The following is a 26,854-nucleotide window of genomic DNA, read 5'->3' on the forward strand; positions in this document are numbered from 1 at the left end:
AGCTGCGTGCGTTCCTAAGTGCGCGACACGGCCGCCCACCGGAGGATTTTGTGTTGGAGGGGGGGGGGGGGGTCTTACTGTCCTCCTTCAATCCGTAACACCAAACATGAACGCGCGCTGTTAGATTTCCATGAAAATCACTACATGTTTTGTTTGGGAACTATTTTTTGCAGCGTAACGTTACGTTACGTGTCTGTATAAACAAAGGCGGAGCCTCCTGCCCCGTGTTCTTCATGGGTGTCAGGCTTCACTGCTACCGGAAAGGTGACAGTGTCTGCAGTCTGTTTATTACTGGGCAATAAATAATATTCTGAGAAAATGTCTGTACCAGAGAGCACAGGTGAAACTTGCGTGCAGCTCCAGAGCGGTCCGCTGCAGAAGAATCAACACGCACCCCTAACACACGTGTGCGCACCTTCCTCCTATGTCACGCTCCGCGCTCACACACACAGTCAATCTACAACACCTATAGTTAGTTCACAAGTTAGATATGTAGTTGTTAGTTGTTGTCATTTTTAACAAAGAATAGTACGTTGTAACTGTATTTATTTCCGATGCGGCCGCCGGGGGATTTTGTGTTTTTTTTTTTTTTTGGGGGGGGGGGGGGGGGGGGTGCGGTTAACCGCGACACCGCGCCCCCTGGTGGTTCATCACCGCGGTGATGAAAAATTCGACACCGTCACAGCTGTAGTCGATACTGTTATATCCTTTAGTTGGCAATGACAGCATTCAAATGTTTTCTGTAAGTATTCAATGGTTTTTCACTCTAAATCGTACGATACACGGCCCCATTCATTCTTTCCTTTACATGGATCAGTCGTCCTGTTCCCTTTGCTGAAAATCAGCCTCAAAGCATGATGCTTCCACCCCCGTGCTTTAGAGTAGGTATGGTATTCTTTGGATACAACTCTGTATTCTTTCTGCTCCAAACACGATGAGTAATTTGTTCCATTTTGGCTTAATCTGACCACAGGACATTCTCCTAATCATCCAAATGCTCTCTAGCAAACTTTAGACGGGCCTGCACATGTACTGGCTTTAGCAAGGGGACACGTCTGGCACTGCAGGATTTGAGTCTGTAGAGTGTTACTGATGGTAGTCTTTTTGTTACTTTGGTCCCAGCTCTCTGCAGGTCATTCACTAAGTCCCCCTGTGAGGTTCTGGGATTTAAGTTCACCATTTTTGTGATCATTTTGACCCCACAGGGTGAGATCTTGTGGGAACCCCTAGATGGAGGGAGATTATCAGTGGTCTTGTGTGTCTTCCATTTCCTAAAAATTACTCTCACAGTTGATTTCTTCACACCAAGCTGCTTACCTATTGCAGATTCAGTCCTCCCAGCCTGGTGCAGGTCAACAATTTGGTTTCTGGAGTCCTTAGACAGCTCTTTGTTCTTGGCCATAGTGGAGTTTGGAGTGTGACTGTTTAAAGCTGTGAACAGGTGTCTTTTATATAGATAATGAGTTCAAACATGTGCCATTAATACAGATATGGAGGATCCTCTTACAGAAGAAGTTACAGGTCTGTGAGAGCCAGAAATCTACTTGTTTGTTGGTGATCAAATACTTATTTTCTACAATCTTTCTACAAATAGATTCTTTAAAAATCAGACTTTCGGCATGTAATTTTATGGATTTTTTTTGTCTTTTTATCCCTCACTTCTTTAAGTGAGAGAACTTGCACAATTGGAGGCTGACTAAATACTATTTTGCCCCAGTGTAAACCCTGTAATTTAATATTTCTGTGTTATAAATGTTTGTATAGATGCAGTGTACATTTGTTTTAATAAAACATTATTTTTTGCATTCACATTTAATTTTGAGTTATTGCTCTTGCCGAAAGTGTTAATTATTCAGTAAAGTGTGACTTAACTTAATACAATTACAAATAAAAGTCTTAAATTTATATTTTATTGCCAGAAAACAAAAAATGTAAATGAAGCACAAGCAAAAAAAATCAAGTTGGGTAATACAGTTTGTAGAAAAGATTATTTGTTTGTTTATTTGTCATTTTTATGGAAAAACTAAACAAGAACACTTTCTGGTCCTGACGCAGGAGGCAGACACTCACTCCGAGGCCCAGGTCCAGTCTCTTCCCCACACTGACCCATCCAAGCTCAATCCGCGTCTGTGCCACCTCGTCCGATCTGAAACCGGTTATGGCTTCAACCTCCACAGTGATCGCTCCCGGCCCGGCCAATACATCCGCTCCTTGGATCCTGGATCGCCTGCCGATCGTGCCGGGCTTCGACCACAAGACAGGCTTATTGAGGTAGGAATGTGGAACCTAAATGATCAGTAAGACAGTTATTTGATTTTAACCCCCAAGACTAATGTGGTCTCTTGAATCTAATCTGGTTTAATGTGACCCGACACTGCTAGTAATTAACCTGTTTTAGATTCATAAGTTAGATTTTTGTGTGAAATGCAAAAAAAAATTAACTCACTTATTCAGCTTTCAGGAAGTTTTTTTCTCATTATGGTTTTCTTTCTGAAATCCAAATAAAAGTAAGTTGAAAAAAATAGGTTTTACTCCCAAAAAAAGTGGAGGTAAACACTCTTCTTCAGTTATTGACACATGAAAACAATTCCTAACTCTACAACAAGTCAGTAGACTGGACATTGACAGCTTTTTGATTGAGTAGGATTGGGAAGTTTAGAAAATGTTAAAAAGTTTTTGCTGTGGTTTCAGCTCTACTGTATCCGCGATGAGTTATACTGGATTGAACTGCCTTTTATAAATACTAATTGATGTTTCTTCAAGTGGAAAATTTGAGCTTGAGTGTTCAGTGACCTTTTTCACTTGATAAACAAATACATAAAACCCTACGTTCACAATTATTACTAGCAGTTTTCATTTGAGGAAATGCACGCATTTGTCACCCTTCATTCCCAAGACCTTTGACATTGCCGGCTGTGCACCCGGGTCCCGGCCACTCAGCAGGGCTGAGAAAACTGGAGACTGATGAGCAAAATGTTATCAGAGACATATGACATTAAAATGACCAGAGAGAATAATGTACTCTCTACTGAATCCATTTTTAGAACAGGACTGAGTTACTGATGGTTGTTCTTTGAGATTTTACTGAAACATTAGAACAAGCAAAAACACTGAAGCGGAATGATAAAACAGGTATACCTGGGTAAAAGGCTTGAATCTGGTTTTCAGAATTGTTTTGGGTTAAAGTTATAGTCGATGGTGGATATAGTGGATAGTGGATACTAATGTCGTGTTTCCACTGAGCAGTACGGTCCAGTCCAGTCCAGTATGGTATTTGGAGCGTTTGCATGGTAAAATGCACCCATTAAGCTAGACTGAACCGTACCATTTTTGGGCCCTTGTTGGTTGTAGGTCCATAGAAGAATGAAACGGAATGGTTAAGAAGAAGCTACCTTTAAAACCCAATGATTCTCTGAAGGTCATTAAAACAAAAGAAAGCGTTAAGAAAGTGGTTGTATTTCTCTTTGCCGCCCACAATCTGCTCTCTAACAACATTAAATGCTTTTTATATGCGAAGTACCAAAAGCCAAGCCAAAAAAAAAGAGCTGCTAGATGACCTTCATTGTTGTTGTTGTTGTTAGTTTCCCCCTGCATACGACGTGACGGTCCAACTTTGAGTGGAATCGCTGACCTGAATTGCTTGGACCATTCCGAACTGGACCGGACCACTCAGTGGAAACAAGGCTATCTGTAGTGAACTAACCTAGACCCAGTTTTATGCATTTTTAAATATGTCTGATACAGAAACTATAGGCTTGATTTAGGAACCCAAACCTATAAACCCCTGAAAATAATGACTGGTGCAGTTCCTCAAATGACTACTGAATGCTGGTTTCAGATGAGACTCATTTCCCATTGACTCCCAGGTTAAACTGTTCAACTTCATACCAAACTTTAATAATGTACAGTACTGTGATAGAACTGTATCAATATTTAGAACTCTATCTTCTATTTTTGACAACTTTGAAAGAGGAGGGAAGATTAAATGGTTGTGGTAAATGGCGTATACTTATATAGCGCTTTCTACCCTCTTTTGAAGGCCCAAAGCGCTTTACAGTCACAGTCCCATTCACCCATGCACACACACATTCACACACTGATGGCGGCTCTGCTGCCGAACACTGGCGCCAGCCTCCCACCATAGGCAAGGTGGGGTTCAGTGTCTTGCCCAAGGACACTTTGACTCATGGGCGTGCAAGGCGGGAATCGAACTTGCAATATTATGATCATGGGTCGACCGCCCTACCGTTGCACCACGGCCGCCAGTGGTTAAATATAATTCAATTCAGTTTTATTCACATAGCCCAATATTACACCACAGTAGTCATAAGGAGCTTCTCACCGGTAATTGTTCAAAACGCAAAATCAGTCATAAAATACAATGGCTGATTCTTAAACTAAACTAGACCCTTCTTCTTGGAGGGACTAAATAAGCAGGTTAAATCATTTGAGAGCTCAGATTTATGCATGCGGAGATATCTTTATTGATGGCAGGCGAGTTGACTCAACAAAACTTTAAGTTTATTGTGTGTCTTCTAATCAGCCGTTAATGGAACCATAATGAGATGGGTGGAGTAAACTCAAGTCAATGTGCCCAGCCCAATTTGGGTTTGATTTATGCTGTGTGTATTCAGTATGGCTATAACTGGACTTGACAGTCATTCCCTCAATCTTCTTGTTTTAGTGTTGGCCAACAACTAAAGTTGGCTTTAAATAATAGACCTGTTGAGCCACTTGTCCATTACATGGTTTCACTCTAAGAGCCACAGCAACGTTTGGTTTTAGATGAATGTTGATTACTGTCAAAATATCTTAAAAGTATCAGAAAATTATGATGACACTTTTCTTTTAATTTTTTCAATGCGTCTCATCACAACAATAGAAGAAACTGAGGTAGATAAGCAGGTCTCATTTTTTCAGCTTTGCAGTAAAGCGGTGAATTAAAAAAATCTATTTTAAAGTCATTATATGTAAGAAGAGTCCAGGGGTCTCGATTTTTTTTTTTCCTTGGTTGTCATTCCACAGACAATAAACAGCAGACACATTTCTAACACATTTCACTTTCTGGCCAATCAGTGGCCTAGAGTTTGGTAGCCCTACAATCCAGCTCTAGTCAGCATGGTTGGAACCACAGCCTTAAACATTCCAGAAAAATTACACCAGAGCACAAAACGGCACAAAATACCGTAATTCATACCATGAGTCGGAGCTTCGCAAAGTTGGAAAAGTTTATGAATACGTATATGATAGTTGCACACAGATCGCTGCAGTGCTTTCACTAAAATGTTACAACTTCCTTGTACATACATTCAGCTCAAGTTTTACTGTAAAATGCAGTCTATTGGGGTTTTATATGGGCCTCCTTGGATAAATGTTTTTATTTAGAGAATAGAATTTTTAACGTGCATGTCTAGCACTGAATTCTGCCTGAAATCTCTCTGTACTTTTGTATCTTCTATGTTTGAGCTTTTTGGCTAATAAGTGTGTGCACTAATGTACATTTTTTAACCAATAGTCTAACTATACTTTTGCAGTGGTTCATTATTTATACCTGGAGTGGGAACGTTAATTTTGACTTATTCGCAATAACAGTGTTCTGAAAGCTAGGTCACTTGGTTGGGCTCACCTATTGGTAACCCCCCCCCCCCCCCCCCCCACACACACACACACACACACACACATACACACACACCCCTAAAAATACATGTCCTTAAATATAAGAAAATGTGTTTTAACAAAAATAACCCATAATTGTCATTAATAATGAATAAGGCAATAAACTCCATAAAGCCTCAGAAACCAGAATGTTTTCAAGTTTATTGCTTAGCGTGTTCTTGAATGCACATCACATGCACGGTGTGAACGTAGCATTAGTTTTGGTCAATACATGCTCTGCACCAAATTGTTAAGATGCTTTGTCTCAATGGGCAAAACCATGCTGTTTTCTTATGTTTTTAACAATGATTACAGTTGCATCTATCATGCATCATGCATGTATCAAGCATCCATCATGACATCGCTTGTGTTTCTGTCAGCAGCTTGTTTGAAAAGGGTAAACACCCATGACATGGCTCTATGTCCCACCATCTTTTCCCCTTCCTACGCCCTATTGCACCTGAGGTGTATCAGCAGCAAGAGTTGTTAAGGCCATAATGAGAGCTCAGCTTTCTGCTGATGGTTGGCAGAATCCCTGACAGCAGTGAACGCTTCATCAGTCGCTGCATTCAACAGAGCAACCATTTAAACTTTCACGACGAACACAAACATGCACTAATCTGACCTGCTGAGCAGGAGAAATGTCAGGAAAACCTTCGTGACTGCCTCAAATAGAGATCCACTTCATCCAAACAGTCTCAAACCTGCCAAAACACAGGTGGAAGTTGTGACCAGGTCTGAATGTCAGTTGGTATAAGATCAGGTGGAGGTGCGCCGTACCGGCTGGAAGATCATCTGTGTGGCCGCTCTTTGCTGCTTTAACACTCATACAAAGGCAGCTGCAGGCTGATGCCGCCAAAACGGTGAACCAGGCAGCACTTTATCTCATCATTTTAGCATCTCTGTGGTTTTTAGTATCTTATCATCGCTACAAATTGTAATTTATGTCCCTCTCTTTACTTTCACTTTATCCACTAATTCTCTCACTTCCCTAAACAACGTGAGAGAAACAAGAATTAATAGCAAATCCATTCACATTTTAGTTCCATAAAGTTCAGCCCACTGTTGTTTTCTCACATCAAAATAATTTGGTATGGAACATTATTAGAACATTCTTCTACACTGTGTGTTTCCACACATTGGACTGGATCCTTTTTCCTGTCATCACATGTGTGTTGTCCGCTGTGATGCACTTGGTCATTTTCACGTTACAGTAAAATAAACCTAAAGTGCCTCAATCCAAACTGTATTTCCAATATCAATTATAATCACTTATTTAATTTTGAAGTGATTTTATTATGGTATAGTTTGATTTGACTTAATTAACAACTTGCATCAGACAGATCAATCTGGTTGGATAAATCAATTCATCAATTGACCTTTACACCCCTAATATACATTTACTGTTATTTAAAAGATTTACGTAATTTGTTATAGTACTAGCAGATACAAAAATCTACTTTCACGCCTGGTTGTCACCAAATACTGATAAGTTTCCTGCGTCATATTCACAGATGGAGTTGAAATAAGTTGAAAAAGATTGATCCATGCATCAAACATCACACAGTAACTTCAAATGCTTTAAATCTACATGACGTGCACTCCACACACAACACAAAGAGGTTCCCTGGGGACCCCTCCCGTGAGAAATGAGCTTCTGCACAGTTCCTACAGCGTGTATTAATTAGACAGAGAACAGTATTGGCTTGTTTGGGTTGAATTGTTAAGGAAGTCTGTGAAATATGACACAACACCTGCTGCTTGGTACAATGAAAAGATGTTTCCTCTGCCTGGATTAATCTGTCTGAGCCTCTGCCCTGTTCTGTCTTGATTTCTGAGATAAAGCAGATGCACTCAAGCACTTCCCATTTTCCATCTGTTCTGTAGGAGTTCTCATTATTCCATTGCTTTTGCCACAATGTTGTCTTTCATTCTCTCTTTGTCGTTTCCCTTCATTTCTCCTTTCCCTCATAATCTGTCTCATACCAGATACATTCAGTCCGCTTGTCTCATTTTACTATCCAAATACACTTTTTCTATTTGTACATACAACACAGACAATTTTCAAACAAATTCCCTCTCTGCACATTGACACCTGAGACCTGTACTATAGCTGGAGCCCAGGAGCGCTATCAATAATTAAATGTGTTTCAACACCGGCTTGGCGTGTTGTGTCCTACCAAGCAAGGTCTAGACTTGGTGGAAAAATAACATCTAAAAGAATTCAAAAGGTGTAACCTTGTCTGAGCACAGATCAAGACTAAAACTACGGCAGGATTCCAATAAATGCGGCAGAAAATATCCAAAAAAAACTCAAATGTAGCTGCTGCAGAATGTTTTTCTTATCTGTTAATATTAAAAAAAAAACTTTAAAGTTTTGCTTTTTCTCTGTTATGGTTTTATAAGTTTCCCATTAATTTAATTTAGGGATTTTAACAAGTTTGAGAAAAGCCCTTAAGGTGATGACATGACCTAAAAACACGTGGGCGACTGCAAAATTATTTGTGTGTTGTGGCTCCCTCTGCAGGATGGATGCAGGAACAACCGCAAAATTTATTTCAAATGAGAATCAGAATTGTTGATTAATATTAGTATTGAGTTCAATTTTATGAGCAAAATTTCTCCAACTCTTATGCCCCTGTTATGCCGTAAGACCAACTGATTGTTTTTATGAGTTTTATAGCCACATAACTCACTTGAGGAACATTGACAAAGAACTATCCAGTGTTTTGGAGAGGTTGTTTTTTGACTTAGATTTTAAAAAATGTTGTTTTTTCTTCATCAGGTTAATGGTGTTAACATCGAGGGCATGCGTCACGCGGAGGTCGTGGCTTTCATAAAGAAAGGAGGAGATCAAACCTGGTTGTTGGTGGTGGATCCAGACACAGATGAACACTTTAAGAGGATGGGAGTGGTTCCAACACTAAGTCACGTCAAAGGTGGGACACATTTAAACATGGACGTGTGCTATAAATTAAAGTAAGCTATGTTTTTTTGGCTACAGAGACAACCACCCCTGCTGACCTTTAGTTCTTGATTCCATCATTTGGTTCCAAAGACTGCAACATCAAGTTGAGACGATACGTCTTGATGTGAGCTTCACTCCGAACCTTTTGCTTCTACAGATTACGATGGTCCATCCATACCCAACGGACCATCTAACGCTCAAATTAACGGCAGCTCCACCACACAGTCCATAAGGTCCACGCGCTCTGACCTTAGCAGCCAGGGCAACAGCACACAGGTGAGCATGAAATGATGTGATCGTCTCTGAAGTCTTTGACATAAAAATGCAATCTGTTATGTCATTTTTCCCACGACTTTCTTGTCACGCATCCAGCTGGCAGATGATGATGGCAGCCTCCACATGGACCCTTTCGCTGAGATGGGCTTGAGCCTGAGCGCAACAGCAGCGGAGGAAAAGATGAAGGTTCATGCCAAGGAAAAGAGGAAGGCTCCACAGATGGACTGGATGAAGAAATATGAGCTCTTTAGTAATTTCTAGAACAATGGAATCCACAACTTAAGCTGAGAGACCAAAAGACCGACCTCTGCTCCTAAGGGGGTTTGCCACTTATTCCTAAAACAGACGATCACCAGTTTATGGTATTAAGAGGATGAAGGTGACCAAATGGCTTTAATTGAAGCAACTTTAAAAAAAATTCAACATCTACTCTTCCCTCGCCATGAATTTAAAAGCTTAACGACTGCAGAAACTCTTTTATAAAACTTGCTTCAGACGTTTTGAGCTTGGAGAAAGGATTTCCAACGAAGGTGAACTGAAGCCTTTTCCTCTGCTCCTATCGATGCCATTTTTCCAAAAGACTTATTCAGCAGCTTTTTGTATATTTAAAATGTATAAACAATTTAAAAAAAAACAACAGAGGACTGCCTTCAATCAATTCCCTGGACACTGTGACATCAGTGATTTTGGATTACAAAAAAGTTTTTTCCTCCAGTCAGAAGCTGACAGACAGTCCACTGTGAAAGAGTCAAGGACAATCCACCCCTGTTTGGAGAAGTATCCTTGTGTACTTTGTGTCCTACATCTGATTTTGCATTGACTCATAAAGATATCATCTGTGTACACTTTAACGCCTTTATCAGAAAGAATTTTATACTCATTTAGCTATTCACTAACACTCATTAGTAAATCACTAAGCCAAAAACGGAAGGAGCTTTACTGCTAAATGGCATAAAAAACAGGAAATTGTAAAGGAAATAATAGACACCAGCATAGTGAAAGATACAGTGGCCCTGAAGGGCAAATCCCACCAAGAAATCACTCGGTGCAAAAATGTATTAAGCATCCCAAAGACTTTTCAAAAAGCCAAAACAAATAATAAAAACTTAACATAGAAAGTAAAACTAAATTCCAGGGGAAAAAAAGAAACCAGAAAATGCAGGTACTATGGGACATCACTGATTGGATGATGAAGTGTGTCCATCATTTCAGCCAAAAGTTATTTGGTATTAAGCGATCCTGGATATAATCATAAAGCTTTTATTAGTATTTATTCAGGCATTGAAGACACATTTAAAAAAAACAATTAAACGTCAGCATTTAATTAGGGGTGACCCATAGACATACCTTTTCTAGTTTCTAGTTTTGATTTCTTAAATGTAATGTTATGTTTTATCATTTGTTTTATCTTTTTTAATTTTTGTTGTGATCGTTAATATGTTTTTGCCTTGAGTGATTTGTCTGTGGGATGTGCACTTCAGGGCCACCATAGAAAGAAGAATTTTTAAGCATTTCTAGATGAGAAAAAAATAAGAATATTATTGATGTGAGCAGCAGGTGGCAGGCTTGACCCACAAATGTAGAAGCAGTTTAGCTTAACCTACTGTATTGTATTTTCCCCCCCAAGTGAAAATGCTGTGCACCCATCTGTTACTTAGACAAAACGAAGAGGCATTGATTTGAAAGTAGGCTGAATCATATTTATGTGGTCGGAGTTTGATTTCAATTTTACAGCTACTCATTAAATATGATGGTATGTTATAATTTCAGCAGCCACAGAGGAAGGAAAACTGAATTGTAGTGTACTTTTCAGAAGTCAGTATTAAGTTTGGTCTTTCTTTTGTGTCAGATTTATGAGATCAGAGATTGTAAAAGCAGCAGTTGGCTGCTCATTGCAAAATAACTGGAAGGAATTTAAAGGGAATTTTTCAGAGGACGCATGTTCAGTTAGTGTGTGGTCTCTTTTAGTGGAATGTTTAAAAAAAAAAAGGGAACTGAAACTGCTCTGGCGTTAGATGCAGACTGAGTCCTTTAAGAAACCATTCATTTCAATCAACGGATGTAAGGGAAGTGAAGATAAACCACAGATGTGAAGGTATGGGATGATCTACGGCGAGGGCAGCGTGTGTGGCAGGTTGGAGACACTCTCAGCGAGGTCAAAGATGCTCGAGAGGATATTGTGAAAGAGACTGTGGGAGCCATGGAGATTACCGAGGATTATTTCACATATAGAACAGCTGTCATACACATGCTTACGCATGTTTGTGCGCAGAGAAGGTATACATGTCACATTCCCATCGATGTTAATGTAGCGTATTAGAGTGGAATGAAGTCTGCTCTCTTTTGTACTCATTTACACCCTGTGTTTTCCATTCAGCCTCTTGATTTATATGTGAACCCCAGACTGCTAGCAGCAGGCTCACTGCTACTTCTGTTGACATGGCTTGATGTACATTAAAGCTGACAGGAAACTGTATATGTCAAGTTGAATTTTTCAATAAAGTGTGACAATAGCAATTTTTTTTTGCACCATTTTTATGCTTCCTCTGTTCTCACACTCATTTTTTTCCTCACACATGCAGCACTTTTTATTGGGACTTCTCTGGGCCCACTTTTTGTTACAGTATCCCTTTTTTGCTCTTGTTTCCCCTCTTTCCCTGTCAGTGCCCTCTCTGTCCCCCTCTGGCCGAGGATTATGTTGGCGTTTAGTTTCATCCTGTTCTCAGCGTTCCCCATCAGCCAGCTGCTGGGAGCTTTTTGGACACACAAAGGTTAAACATGGGTCAAAAGTGGGGTTGTGTGCATGTAGGAGTGCATGATTTGGCCTTTTATTTCAAGTTGGTCTTCAATGTCCAAACAAAGGCCACAGTATTTAGTCTATCTCAGCCTATTTCCTGCATGTTTTATCATAAACCTAATCACTGCTTCTTTTTCATAAATGTTGCAGAACAGTTCTGAAGTAAGATCATTTTGTAATGAAACTTTTTAATATTTTTTTATATTTTTAAAATACAGGTTGATAAAAATACAAATTCAGAAGTAGTCTTTAATTACTAAAGAGTAGTCTTCAATTACTTGTTTTAATTACTTGTTTTTTTGCAGTAATAAACATAGATTTATCAGTTACATTCATATTGTTTCTTCCTGATCACTTGTTTAACGTAATTTACTCTCAGTCTGTGCAGAACATTTATCGGTGGTTAGGAATCTTGACAGTAATCAAACCACAGAGGCCGCTCAAACAAAATGTGACGAAAATAGGACAAAATTCAAGGCATTTTTGTATTACTTTGATTTTTGTTTTGTTTTTTTTCTAAAAGGACACAAATACGTAATTGTACTTTAGTGATTTTCTGAACGACAATAATAAACTTTTGTTTCGTCACAAAATTCGTCAGTCAACATATTCCTCTTTTATTGAGAGAATAAGTGTGATAATGTTCAAAATGTTATTTAAAGTAACAATGGAAAACTTTATTAATAGACTTTAATGTTTAAGTGAATGCACGGTGATCCTTTGTTCGTCCACTAGGGGGACGAGCAACATTTGCCATACAGGAAGTGGGACAAGCCTTTTGTGTAGTAGAGTAGTGGATACATTCAGTTCCCCTACCTGGGCTTTTGTCATACTGCAACACCACACGTGGCTGCCGTGTTACAAAGCTCCTCTGAGGTTATGAGAGGGCCAAGTTGTGACGCCAGCACATCAAAAGACAGAAGCAGTTCAAAGGAGTTTACAATTTCAGAGCAGTAAAAGCAAAAGTACAGAAACAGAGAATAGAACCACAGGTGGGCATTTTCTGTTTAGCCTGACTCAGTCAATGCACAAACCTCTACTTTTTACTGATGATAGATGATTGCTTCGCACGCTACATTTTCTATTCTTGCGGTGTTTTAGACTTTTTTTTTAATTCTTAACCAGCTTTTGTAGGTTTATTTTGGTGCTTTATTTTGTTTTTTTGTGTTTCCAGATCTTCAGCCCTATGATAACCTCACTGTCATTATTCCTTTCAGGAGTGACACAAATTTAACAGTGCCAGGGCTGCCTGGGATGCCTGCAAGGAGAAAGAGGGAAACCAGAGACTGGCAAAGGGTGGAGGGGGCGGAGGGAAATTGGAGGGAGATGGAGTAGTTTGGGTGAGGGGAGGAGGGGTAGAAGTTCCCATGGCAACTGTGTTTTTGTTAGCACTCGTGAGTCAGACTAGCAGTGAGTCACAGTCAGGAGGAAACGCAATCACACAGTCACATTTATACTCTAAGTCTGCCCCCCATTCAAAGAGAAGCCAAATAAGGACAACTTCAGAGCAGGGGCACAGAAAAACACACAACCGAGGAGGGATGCAGTCTAAAATTTACTCAAACGCAGACGAAAGTCCAGGTTAGAACATGTAGAAGGAAGTGGGCATAAATAGTGTTGGGACAGGGGGGGGTGAGTGGACCTAAATGAAGGAAAACTACAGAAGCTGAAGCCAAGAGTGTGGGAGCTCCCCCAGGAGCACCCCTCTCAACAGTGGGGGGAGAGGAAATGTAGACACACCCAGTTTGGGCACACCTTGGCTTACCTCGGTGAACTAACCACTTATTGTCTGACGCCTACACACGCAGACAAGCCATCAGATTGTGAGCAACAGACAGCAACAATTCCTACAAGTCAGTTGATATTTTAACCCCCTCTCCTATTTCAACATAGGACAGTCAGGTCACACATGCATGGTTGGCAACCAGTATTGTACCAAAATGCCCAAAGTTGGAGGTAATGACCAAGCGATTGTTCTCGCGTTCATCGTCTGACGCATGCGAACTGCCCCGGCAAGTTGCTTGTTGTTTCAGTGGACTGGAGTGTTTGACATGCTGGAAATGACTAACTGTATTTAAACAAAGAAGTCTGTAAGTTTATGTTTGTGTAGGCTGATTTACATGCAGTTACAGATCAGAGCTCATCCCACACAAAACCTGGCTTTTGACTGCTGTTGGCTCCAACTGGTAGAGGCAGAAAATAAACCACCATGGAGGCCCCCCTCCCCCCCTCCTCACCCCTCCATGTTTTTACTGTATCGTAAAAGTTGACATACTGCGCGTTGTCATCACCTCAAAGTACTGACTACTAACTTCCATTCAGAGATTTCAGGGCTGACTTTTTTCCTTGTAATCATCTGTTTCTTTGATTTTGTGAACTATATATCTGCAGAATAGAATAATTGACTATGAGAACTGGACTGAGTGACCCCCTCCTCCCTGGGGTTCCAAACAGGAAGTACCCACTGATCCCACAAAGCCAAAATCCCATAGACTTCTAATGAGAAATACACAGCTATTACTCCGTCATTCTATTTGTCAGAATACCCTTTTTTCTTATCTGATGTCTGTTTTTAACATGTTCTTCAATTTTTTCATGATATTCATTCTGTAGTTCAAGTTATGAACTGACCAATCAGATACCTCAATAAAAGAATGTGGTCTTGCATCGATTGTTCAAAGCGTTTGATTGACAGATTCACCCGAGTCCGCTTTGAAATGGTAAGAGTGTGGACTTCCAACAAGCTCACTCCTCGTTGGCCAGAGTGGTTGCCATGTGCCAAATGCTGACTCGGACAAATCACTGCTTGCTGACTATTTCTGGTTCCAACATGGCGACATTCATATCTCAAAAAAAAGAGTAACTGAGATGACTGAATTGATTTTGTTGGAACCGAACATCTGTGATGGCTGAAGTTCAGCTTAGAAGATCCAAAGTCTCCAATTAAGAAACGTTGGGAGTTTATGTCAGGTTACAGTAGAACATTACCCGTCCTCCAACAGCTGCGGGCTGTTGAAGCTTTTCTCTTCTGTTCTTTTTCAAGAAGCAGATAAAACCAGCAAACACTCTGGGATGTGGGAAACAAATGATCAGGAAACCATTCTTCCTGACGAAAAATAAACTTAAGTTACAGCAGAAATGTACATTTTAACTTTTATTGTTCGAATCGTTTTGACCGGGATGAGGGGGTCAGAGGTCGTTAAAGAGGGAGAGCAGAACATAGCGCATGGATGGAAACACTGCAGGAATTGAGGAGTGTGTGCCTGTTAACACATGAGTGATTAATGAGACAAGGAAGTTGCTCTGAACTTGTCAGCGTATGAGGTCAACTGTCAAATGTAGTAAAAGAAACGACATGTGGTTTCAGACAGACTTCCTCTCTAGATGATCCTCAAAAATGAAAAAGTTGGGTGACATAAGTGTTGTTTAAGCGTTCCCATAGACACAGCAGAACTTTACATACAAGCATGTTTGAAAATTTTTTTTTTTTTTTGGGAAACAACTTTTTTTTTTTGTTCTTAGAGTTTTAGAATGAAGTCACTGTGAGAACTGTTCTCCCACGCTCTCGTCGACTTACATGTCTTGATGGTAATCTAAACAAAGAAATGGGCCTTCTTGTTTCCACAAGTAAAGCTGTTTGACTGCATGGCAAGAGCAAAAAAGTGGTCAAACCTAGGGGATGTTTGCAATTGCAAAAGACACAAAGTGTCTGCTCAATCTACATTTAATCGTCACCCACGTCATCTGCTCAAAGGGAGCAAAACATCATGACAGTATGCATGGCAACAGTTGATGTAAAGTTAAGTTTTAAAACCATCCCTTTTTGTTGTTTGTTTTTTTCTAAGAAGCTATGAATCTTGATTTCCTCCTGTCTACAAACATCACAGCTTTTAACAAAACCGTGTGAAAGCTAATATAGGCCTGCATGCCAGACCTGTGGCCCACTGAATTCCTTATTGTGTTGTTAGGGACGTGTTGATGCAACACACTGGTAAACAAGCCCTACCTCACTTGATGTTCGAATGAAAAACGGTACCACAATTAGCACCCTTTTTTTAATCTAGAACCATATCCATTTTTATTGTAAATCAGGTTCTATTTTTGCATCATTGTTGTAGTGGATGTTTTCATTTTGAGGTGAGAAAAAGGAAAAATCAAATTAATATTTGGTGTGTGGGAGCACTGGTGTGGGGCTTGTGTGTTTGTCTGAAGAAGCCACAAACTCTAGATTAAAAAAAAACAGTCCTGTCACTTAGTTTTGGGGCCAATGAGGTCTTAAAATATGTCATTCAAAGAGCCATTAAGGTTTGCAGCGTGCTGTCATGTAATAATGCAACTTGTTATTTTGACATATCTACTCCAAAATATATACAGTAGTTAAAGAAAATTTCAATTTTTTTGCAACTGAATTGAACAGAATTAATCACACCAACGTGTTTTCTACTTGAAGACACTTTTTTTTCCAAAAATTTGCTCCTCGAGAGATTTTGGATTCAGTTTGCAAGAAATGTGTTGAATGTATTTGAATGAAAAATGGGACATATGTTTATATAGGAGCTCTGAAAATGTGTATTAAGATTTAAAACAAAGGACAATAAAGTTTTAATAAAATAGTTTTATTTTGCAACTTACTTTTGTAAACAATTTGGTTATAAAAGTATTACACGTGATGGGAAGCTTCACATTTTACAGAAACTGCTCATGTTTGTTTGTTAACTGCTAATTTAATTCATTTATAATTTGGATAGCCTTAAAATTGTTCATTTTGTTTGTGTTATATCTATGTTTCTACAGCTTCTCTTGAAAAAACTTTTCTGGAAAAATCTATTTAAGTCTGCCTGAAATCAAAAACCGTCCATAAAATAAACCAAAAACCGAGTAAAAACACCAAACCTAAAAGCGCTAACCCACAAAAGAGCGTTGTTCTTTGAATGTTTCCTTCTCCAACTTCAAAGAAGTGTTCTGGGAATCCATCTGTTCAACAGGTTTCCCAGCCACTCAGACCCAAATGTAACTCTGCATTTGGCCGTCAAAGGTCAGAGAGGACTGGTGAGGAGGACGTCTGTTCAGTTTCCTGGATGGATGGCAGAACGGGTCGGGTTATGTCAGCAGGAATAGCGCACAGTCTCATGAGGACTGGAGTCGGCCCCTCTATCACACAAAGAGCCTGATAGGAGCAGCGTGGAGAGAAGCTAAACATCACACAGATAATAAACTGGTGTTGAGTGCGATGAGGGAACAAGTGAGAAGGCCAGCCATCAGCTGAGGTGGAGAGAGGACCTCAGAAAAGCCAATGACGAGGTGGGGGTGGAAAAGGTGGTCTTGGCAGGATATTTTTAGTACTCTGGGTGGAGGAGGGCAGTATCTTTTCAAGGTTTTTTTCCAGAGGAGTATATTTAGAGGCGGGATGTGCAAAAAAAACTCAGAATAGGAGGGATGTGCACTGTACTCTGTCTGTCTGATGTAAGCGCCTGCAATAGGACCACACACATTCTTTTTATTCTGTGTCCGCCTTTCCCAGTCACTTGTTGAATCGCTCCATCATGTGCAAAGCACAGGAATATTTGAAGCTCTGTGTCCTGTAAACACACAACTCCCAAACAGACAGCGGCACTGACACTTGCCCCAGTTTTGAGGGAGCTTCTTTGCAGGGAACGCCCAGCAGACAGGTCTGATCGCTAAAAACAGTTCATGCCTAACAGTTTTTTAGCACATCAGCTTAACACCCCGCCATTCCAGACACCGCAAATCAGACAGCGATTTTCCAAGGACGAAAGCAGAGGGAGCCACAGCTGAAAAAGCCATGCTGATGATAATGAGAGAAATGAGAGAAAGACAGAGTGCTGTGGTCTCCATACGGCTTCTAAGGATAACAGCATGCAGGCTGGCTGTGGCAGGCAGAGACAGTGAGAGTAGCGCGAGTGCAGAGCCGCAGTGACGCCATTGTGGTTCCACGGCACTTCCTGTCTACTGCTGTGTTTGTGTGTCCTGTCTCCACGGCAACTGCCAATACATAAATACCAGAGAGGTAAGAGGGAAAAAAGAGGAGAAAAGGGAGAGTAGGAAAAAGAGAATAAGGACAGAGTTTTCAAAGTCAAGTGGATTCATTCAAAGCCTGTAGTCCTGCTCTATTGGGCAGAGTTTAGAAGCCCTGGTTCTTTTCTCAGTTAATGATGGAGTCGTGGACAAGTTTCCAGAGAAACGGTCCAGGGTGGATGAGGTTTTGAAAAGTTATGACCTCAAATGTCCCAGCTCACGGTCAGAGGTGGTTTAGGAACAAATGTATATTTAAAAAAAAGCTCAGGGGCAATTGGAAAAATGCCAAAGGGATCAAGCACGGGGTGGAGATGAGCATAATTGAAAGAGACGAATAGCTGGCAACTTGATTAGCAAAGCTGTCTAGCTGTCAGCCTTTTAAATCACCATCATTCCCCTAAGCAAAACATATACATTAGAAAATGAAGACCATGAACCAGCATGTTTGAAGAAATAAAAACCAAACTTTAGATCAAACTCTGAAAGGCCTCATGTCCAAACTAGCTGTAAAATTGCTGAAAACTGAATCCTGCCTGAAGAACGTTCCACAAGATCACAAAGCAAAACAGAGAACTTTTTTATGTGCTGTTCCTACTTCATAAAAAGTCAGGAGATTTCCACCATAGATCCTCTGCTAGGAGCAACAAAAAGCTATTAAACCATTTAATGGAAATTCATTTACAACTTATTTTAGTGTGCGGTTCACACATTGTATAACCTCAGGAACCGGCTGGATTTTCTCACGATCACTGCATCTAGCTATTAATACAGAAACTGCATGTGACACTTGTCAGGTTATGATACATAATACCTACAAAACCTACCAAGAAACTTTTATTTAACAAGTTATTTTTGGATTTATTGGCCTAAATCCTCAGAAACATGCAAGTTATGTGTTTTGTCCATTAGATTTATCATCAAACTTGATTTGTTCATGTTCTTAATCTGCCGCACTCAATCAGGAAAGTAGCAAGATGCTGATCAAAGTAAAGCAGACAGAACACCATTCTTTGGGCATCAATGCACAATACCTTTAATGTATATGGAAAAAAAAGATTAGAAAGCTCCACTGGTTCTTTAAAATGTTTGGAGTTCTTGTCAACCCTAAGTTTATAGAGAAAACCCATTTGTACTAAACCTTATTTTGATTTGAAATCTTTTCCCGTTCATGTATTAGATCATCAGGCAGTTCTGGAACAATGAACAATGAAAATATTAAGCAGTGAAAGAGAAGTCAGGAGAACAAAAATCAATATACAAGTAAAGAATAGACAGGAAATTGAGCATTTTTGAAACAAAAACAATGTTTGTGTTCTTATGGCTGTGCACGGAGGATTTCAAAGTACAGAAATCAAGTTCTTTTTATCTCCCATGTACTCATCAATCACATCAATCACAAAGATTTTATTGATAAAGAGGAAGATATAGTTTGTTCCTACAATTAAACTCGACATTCTGCATGCACTGAATGGCTGCCTAGATTTTTTTTTTAACTTTAGGACAAGCAGTAAAAAAGGGTGGACTGATAAAAAGGCGTCAAAACTCCATGTGCATCTTCCCTCGGGGAGCAACGCAAACTGCTGACATTCATGAGAATGTGCTCAAAGGCAACATGTCTGGTTAAACAAGGAAACCCTGATGCTTTTCAGACCAGCCATAACAGCTCGCAGCTCCTTTTCAATCGCCTGCAACTCTCTCTTAAACCTGTTTTCCACCATCAGCCACATAATTGAATGTGACTCACCACGACAACCAAATGGAAGATTATGCCTTTTTTCCAGAAAGTGAGGCCCAGCTAAGTGCTTGGCTACCGACTCATTGTTTAAAGATGGTCACTCGGCTGAACATCCCTTAGGAGTGGTTGAGACACTCACGTACAGAGCATTCATTGTGCAGAAACACATTTGCGCGGATGAAAGGTCTCCAGATAACAGATCAGACTGTACTATATGTGCATGCATTGAATGGAGCGGGCCTGTACTTTGACACCACAACAAAAGAACAACTCACGCAAGGGAAATACTGTAACCGTAAAGAAGATTCAACTCCGATAATAATCTTCAGACCTTCAAGTATGGCCTTGAGAAAAAAATAAAATAAAAAAAAGCGGCAAAGATCATTCACTTAACGCTGTTTTCCATCATCTTAAAGGCTGGTACGGAAAACCTCAGAACACTGTGAACTGCAGTTTTCTGTCAATAAACTGGAATGGGTGGAAATTTCAAATAAAGTTTTTTAATAGTTTGATTTGGTTCAGACTGAAAGTATTGGGTTGAGCTGAAAGCCAACACATCAGTTCTTGTGTTGAGTAGCACCTCCGTTTCATATTTGTTTGATCTCAGTCATAATGTTCTTGGAGTTGCGTTTGCCGGCTCTCATTACGGTGTTTCGCAGCAGTTTTCATCATTGGTGAGGTTTTAAAGTAAAGACAACCTCACTGCACATCAGCAGATATTACACAGAGATGGAGGGTTTACTAGATGAACTCAGAAACTTTGGAAGAAACCAATCAGTTAAGGAAGGATGCGTGTCTCTGCAGAGCTGTCGTAACCAAGTTCACACATACCACATACTGTCTAACAACTTGAAGTCTTCATTAAACTTTGGCTGCTAGGGAGCTGTAAATCCCCCGGAGAAGACAACATGGAAACGCAAGTCCACAAACAAAACATTATCCCATCAAACTATGTGTCGCAGTCATGTGTTTAACTGGCACAGTCATTTCACTCAGCTTGACTGTACGTTGCTAAGATACGCATATATGTGTGTGAGTGTGTGTGTGGGTCTGGAATGTGTGACGTCCGCTCTCACACAGAGGCGTGGTCGTCTGAGCAGGACTTTACCGCTCGCACGCACTCGCGCCCAGAGGCTTTGGGTGAAGAAGGGGAAGTTGTAATGCTTCTAATATTACACCGCCGTCCCTCCGCGGTGAAGCTGGGGGTGGTCTCGATAAGCACAGACCAGGCACTGCAACACGGCAAAGCTGTGTGGGACCTGAAGCACCACCTGACCAAAGCACTGTTGTGCTGATTGAAACAGCCTATAGCAGTGGTGTAGGCACTACAGTTAACAGGCCACAAGCTCCCTGCTCCGCTCCGTTCTGATGCATTCACTGGCAGACAACTACATAAGCATGAACGTCTTCATTTTCCTCGTCTGAGCTGGCATCTGGTTAAAAACTGAACGGCTGGAGTCATCTCCAACATTGCTCAACGTTTTTATTGCACCGCTAATGTGAATGTATGGGAAATGAAGGCAGGCCTACTCATGTCAACAGTCCTATCCAACTCAGATGCAAATTCCCATTGAAATACTGCCGCTCTGCAGAAACTACGTCTCAAGGCCTGTTCACACCGGGACGAATTTCGCCGGCGATTTTCGCCGACGTTTAACGCCTCGTGACTAAACAAAGGGCACCAATGAGAGTGTGCACACCGACGCGTAAAAACGCCACGCGTCAAAAAAAAAACGCCTCGGGTTCGTTTTTTTTTTTCGACGCGTCGCGTCGAAATCTACTCGACCAATGAGAATGGCGCTTTTGCTCACGTGTCTGGAGCTTCTGAAGTTACAGTAAAACACAACTTGGGGGCGCTCAAACACAAAACTGCCTTGCTGAGCACACATACCAGCGAAGAAGATAGACGCCAAGTAGCGTCTACACAGCCGCGAAGCAATAATGACGGACATTCTAAAACATCCCCGAACCAAGTACCAGTTGGAGCTACTGGTGCTTGAAATATTCATGTTTTCTTTGTTTGATTCTGACAAGCGTGTAAATACTTGCTCTCTTCTTCTGAGTGAAAAGCGACTTTAAGAAGCGTAAAGTTGCGCAGCGCCACCTTGTGTACAGGAGTATTTCTGTTTTACATTAAGCGCCATCTAATGTCAGGGAATGAAATTGCATGTTCACTCCACTCATCGTCAGCGAAAATCGCCTGGGTGTGAACACAAAAAACGTGGCGAAAAACGCTGGCGAATAACGCCTGGCGAATATTCGTCCCGGTGTGTACGGGCCTTACAAAAAGATAGTTTTTTTGCTATTGGCTAAAATCTGCATAATTGGAGTTAAGAGATCACATGAAATGGTTTTATCATAGGTCTAAAGATGATCTGAGTGTCTATAAAAAAAAAGTTACCAACTGAATTATTGAAATCTACGGTGATCAAGATCTGGATCTGGATCCTTCTGGTGCTCTAAAAATACCAAAACATCAAGTTTGGTTTGATTTCTAGAAATTAATATGTCATTACATCAAATTTGGGTTTGTTTACATTTCTGCACTCCTTTAATGATGAGGGCTCTCCGGAAATGGACCACAAAGTCAAGTAGAAAGAACAATCTTGTATTTCCAAAGAAAGACGGAGTTTGTCCTGCTTCCATTTAACTCGATGCTCTTCCTGCCTGTTATTGACTCAAACAGCCCTTGCTCATTTATTAGCAGCTGTGCAGCTAATTATTTCCCTGCCCCCTTTCCTGTGCTGTGCTGTGCGGCAGTGGTCTGGGCCGTGCTCAGCTCAGGGGAAGGAGAGGCAGGCCAGGAGGAGAAGGGGAGGGTTCCTGTTCTCTGACATCGTCATAAAGGAATCCCCTGCACTGGGCTCTGCCCGCCCACTCGCTACTCTCACCCTGTCTGGCTCCCAGACACACTTGCGTTCACACACACTCCTGTCTGCACAGCCGAAGGAGAAACAGGTCGACCAGAAAGAAAGAGTCACGAGACTGTGAAGTTCAACTTTGTAGCGTTGCGCTCAGGAGCAAAGTGAATTTGAGACCTGAAAGGAGTTAAAATTCTATAACTCAGGTAGGTGCAGCATGACATCTGTCTCATCTACAGGAAGGGTTGCTGACTTTTTACAGTTTTATGGCTTCACAGAAACTGGCCTTTTTTCTTTTTTTTTTTACCTTTTTTTGTCTGCTCTTCCATGGAGAAGCACTTGGAAGAAACTCCAACAACCTGTTGTTCAAGACATGCTTTAAAAGCGAGAGTAAAAATCTGCCTTCTTCTCAAATGTACTTTGAAGTTAGCACTGAAATACTGCGTCGTTGTGAGCTTTGTCACTGTGGACTAACTCCATTACAAAGGTCAGATGTAAATAGTTGCTTTGAATGTGATGGTTTATGGCTTACTTTCTGCTTGTGCGAGTGTGAGAGTTGTGTATGTGTCCTGTGACTGCAGATCGCCACAAATGTGTTAGTTGACTAACTGTGTCATTGTTTGGCTTTGCCTTCCAAACTGCCACTGTCTCCTTAAGTCACCTTTCTGTCTAAATGTCTTTACGTCACTCCGTCTGTGTGCCTCTCCGCAGGGAGTTGCTGCCTGTACAGTGCGAACAGAGGTCATAAAAAGTTCTAGTAAAGCACTCGAGAGGCGTAATAGAAGTGCTGAAGCGGCGCCGGAGCCGCTCAAACATTCCTCTCATTGTTCAGAGGCCCTGTAAGTGTGCAAGCTCCCAAACCTCCATGAAAGGAAGGGAATCCAGCAGCTACTGTATCTAACAAACAGCACTCCGCTGTACTTTTCTGCTTTCCCCTCTGGGGGTGGTGGTAATAACAAAGTTGAGAGGTGGATTCCTGTGAGGGAGGTTCACACAAGGCTGACTCTCCAAAAGAAGACGGGATAAGAATAAGTTAATTTGCTGCACAAGCAGGATCCGATGGTTTTTTTTCTCTCCCTGCAACACACTGTTTGGATAGCTTGATTAAAAAAGTACATGGAAAGAACGTTTCTGGTTTTTACAGTGAGGCTGCAAACAAAAAAAGGCCAAAGTGATGATAGAAAAAGAAAGCGGACAGAAAGCGTAAATCCAGCGGTCAAACTCTGCCTTTGGTGGGGTTGACTGGGTGGGTGTGCCCGACAGCGATTTGTACAAATGGGCCCAGGTTCAGGAAATGGTGGCGTAGTGGAATAAAAGTTTCTGCACCCATCTGTGAATGTGTGGTTCAGTGGCAGGAGTGCAGCTGTACACTAAGTACAGGGCTGCTGATGGTGAGGGTGTTTGGCTACGAATCAGGTTGTGGATAGGGTTACACACACTGTGCTACAGGAACTGGACCATAGAACTGGGATGGGCTCTTCATTGCTGAGGCTAGCTTCACAGCTCAAAGCAACTCAGGGTTCTCTTTTTTCTGTGATTAAAAAAAATCCTGTTTCTGGAAGTACTTTACATCCTTAAATTATTGCCCCACGTGTGGTTCAGTTGATTCCAAGCCAGCCTGTGATTGTCCGCCTTTAATTCAGGGAAACTGCTGCAGAGGAGGCCGGCTGTATACCCAGAGTTCTTGACTGAACGCCTGAATATCTGAATGTCACTGAATGTCACGGCCTGAGCAATAATTACGCCCTCACACGCAACATGAAACAAATGTCACTCACATGCGTGCACATACTGAGACAGACTCTGTCTGCTGGCAAGTGAGCAAAGGTGTGGCTGGGTGTGTGCGTCCACAAACATTCTCTAAAATATCTAAAGAGTACAATTTGGCTTTTTTGTTCATCATGTGATCAGAAGATCAAGAAAAATAGAAGCCCTCTGATATATTTTTGTGGTTACAGTTGCGTTGGCGTCTCTGCCTCAGGCTTAGTCAGAGTACCAACCAGGAATGTTTTGATTTTGTGAAAAAATATTCTGCCAGTGCTAAAAAAAGATTGTTTTTCTTCAATGATCCGGTCCGTTCAGCTAATTCTCCACATTTCAGGCCTTTTTGAACTCTCACATCACAAGTGGGTTTAATGGGAGTAATGGATACATCGACAATTACAAAAAGCAAACAAAGCCTATTTACACTCCAAGACGGGAATTCAGATGTTATTGTAACCTTTCAACTCCAGTGTTGACTTAACGTCTTGAACCATTTAGAATTCGACATTGATGAAGTTGTCATGGAAGCAAACTATCAAACTGCAAAGTACTGCAATACAGTGGAAAGGTACCCGAATGGCACATGCTTCCCATGATCCAGGGTTATTATTGAAATGCACAATATCAAGCCTTCCTGCTCAGTGCTGACTCTGAGTTCACAGCCTCAAGGTGCGAATCATGTCAGGCCACGTATTTGGACTATTCCTGGTTTATTAGACAATGAAATCCCAGCTCACGCACGTACCATGTTTGCCCAGCAGCAGACTGACATAACCCTGTTTGTTTATTGATAGAGAGCATATTGTGTGTGTGGAGAGCAAGATTTCACCTGGCCTGTGAGCATTATGTTAGTCCGTGTGCGCACACAAAGGTACAGAAAAAAGAGAAGACATGTGTTGAAACAACCAAGGGGCTGAGATTCAGCTGTCTCAACAGAGGCTTTTCCACTGAACCGTGCACCCAAGTGTAAACTGCACTGTCAGTTCTGAGCCCGCGTTGAAGGGTGGACAGATATTCTGAAGAAGCAGCCAGTGGCCACGTCTACACTTGGAGCTCCATGCGTCCTGTATATGAATAGAAGAACACACACATAGTGTAAACTATACACTCGAAAACCATCAAAGAACCCACACACCAGACCCCAAAGTCTATGAAAACAAAAAACATCTGACATTACCAGACTGCTGCGTCTAAGAACTCTCGGTACAAGTATTCCTACTCAACGCCCTCGTCGGGATGCAACAGACTGACACATATCTGAACCACCAGTGTGTTGAAAACTAGCTGATCACTTGATATAATGTAAGATAAATGGAAAAAAAATGGAAAATTGAACAAGTGAGCCTCCAGCAAGTGTTTGATTGCTGGACGCTGCATGTATACCATTATTAAAGGGGAAGGGAAAGAATGAGGTCATAGACACAAACGGCTGCGGGTTCGACAGGCAAACGCAAGGAGAAAAACCAATGGAAAAGATGAAAAAGCAGAGAAAATAACACGAGATGAGCCAGAGGCACATGAAAGGATGGTGGGATGGAGGGTTTTAGGTTGATGGAGGAGAGGAGTTAAAGGAGAGTTAACGTGATGTCTTTGATGGGTGCTGAGACCTGAAGTGACTCTCAGTACTTTATATCGTGTGCATGTGGAGAAGTACCAGCATGGAAAATACATTAAAGAAAATGACACAGGGAGATGTTTTGAACTGAAATGCAACTTTTTTTTAATGTTGTACTATTAAATACCTCCTGAGGGGGGGAAACAAAGGAGTGAAGGACCTTTTCTAAAAGTTACATCAATCTAAAGAGGCATTTTTTTTTGTTTCCTGCTAAACAATTAAAAAAAAAGACAACCTTTGAAGTATTTTGAGGAAGGAGGCAAGGGTTTTAGTTTATCTCCAAGTCATACCGACATTAATGAGTTTGTAGAACTTTGTAATCCTGTTGATCGGATCAATGGGGCTAAGAAAAAAAATTGGAAAATATCTGCTCATGAGCTGTCGTTTGAAGGTTTTCCACAAGTTTGCTGATCTGGGTACAAAATTTCTATTCTGCAGCGGCAAATCTGTGAAAAGCACCATCACGATTAGTGTGCGAGCACATGCTGTTGCATTGCTCCAAAATGTCCACTTTGATTACATGAGTGCTGCTATATTTTTAGGACTAGAGCTATCTAACAGTGTAATATTGAAACATACGTTGAGCACAAGTTCATATAAACGGGCTTAAATTGAAAAACAATTTACAGACGACCACAAATCAAGGGAGTAAATCACACCAGGGAACATCTAACAAGGAGGACTTTTAGCTTTTCAGGAAAAAATATGAAGAAATTGTCATTTTTACAGAGAGATGTCGTTTGCACAACTTGATAAGATTTGGCTGCAGCTTAATGCCAAGAACCAAAACTTTCCAAAGCCTTTTTTTTTTTTTACACAAAAGTCCTAGAGAAAAGGACTGAGCAGAAAAGGGCAAATGTTCTTAAAGGGAGTGCCACTTCGTGCTGGCCCAATTCTCCATTCTGTCATTGAAAAGTTATTTTTATAAGAGGCCACAGGAAGTCTGTGAGTGGACAAAACCCACGTATTTACAAACCCGGAGGACTGTGTCCCAGGAACATGCAGCAAAGCAGAACACCTTGATAGCAGACAAGGTTTTAAAATCTAGGGATGAGAGTCACTAGTTTTACCAAGGAGGTCAATTATTGTGTTTATCATGAGTGTTTGTGCATGCTTTGAAGACTTCCTCTCGCCCCTAAACCCCACC

At 41.0% G+C, this 26,854-nt stretch overlaps 1 protein-coding gene across 1 annotated transcript in view; it reads left to right on the top strand.

Moving 5' to 3' along the window:
• LOC101167292 (Na(+)/H(+) exchange regulatory cofactor NHE-RF2) overlaps window positions 1-11,416 on the top strand; it is a 31,883-nt gene extending 20,467 nt beyond the window's left edge. Inside the window, exons 3-6 of the mRNA XM_011478281.4 lie at window positions 2,056-2,271; window positions 8,441-8,594; window positions 8,781-8,899; window positions 8,996-11,416. Of these exons, the coding sequence (XP_011476583.1) occupies window positions 2,056-2,271; window positions 8,441-8,594; window positions 8,781-8,899; window positions 8,996-9,160 (654 nt within the window). The 3' untranslated portion in view covers window positions 9,161-11,416. The remainder of the gene's footprint in view (window positions 1-2,055; window positions 2,272-8,440; window positions 8,595-8,780; window positions 8,900-8,995) is intronic.
• Window positions 11,417-26,854: the final 15,438 nt, after the last annotated feature.

Source organism: Oryzias latipes, chromosome 8 (assembly GCF_053564925.1).
Source record: "Oryzias latipes strain Hd-rR chromosome 8, Olatipes_Hd-rR_3.1".
NCBI classification, from domain to species: Eukaryota; Metazoa; Chordata; class Actinopteri; order Beloniformes; family Adrianichthyidae; genus Oryzias; species Oryzias latipes.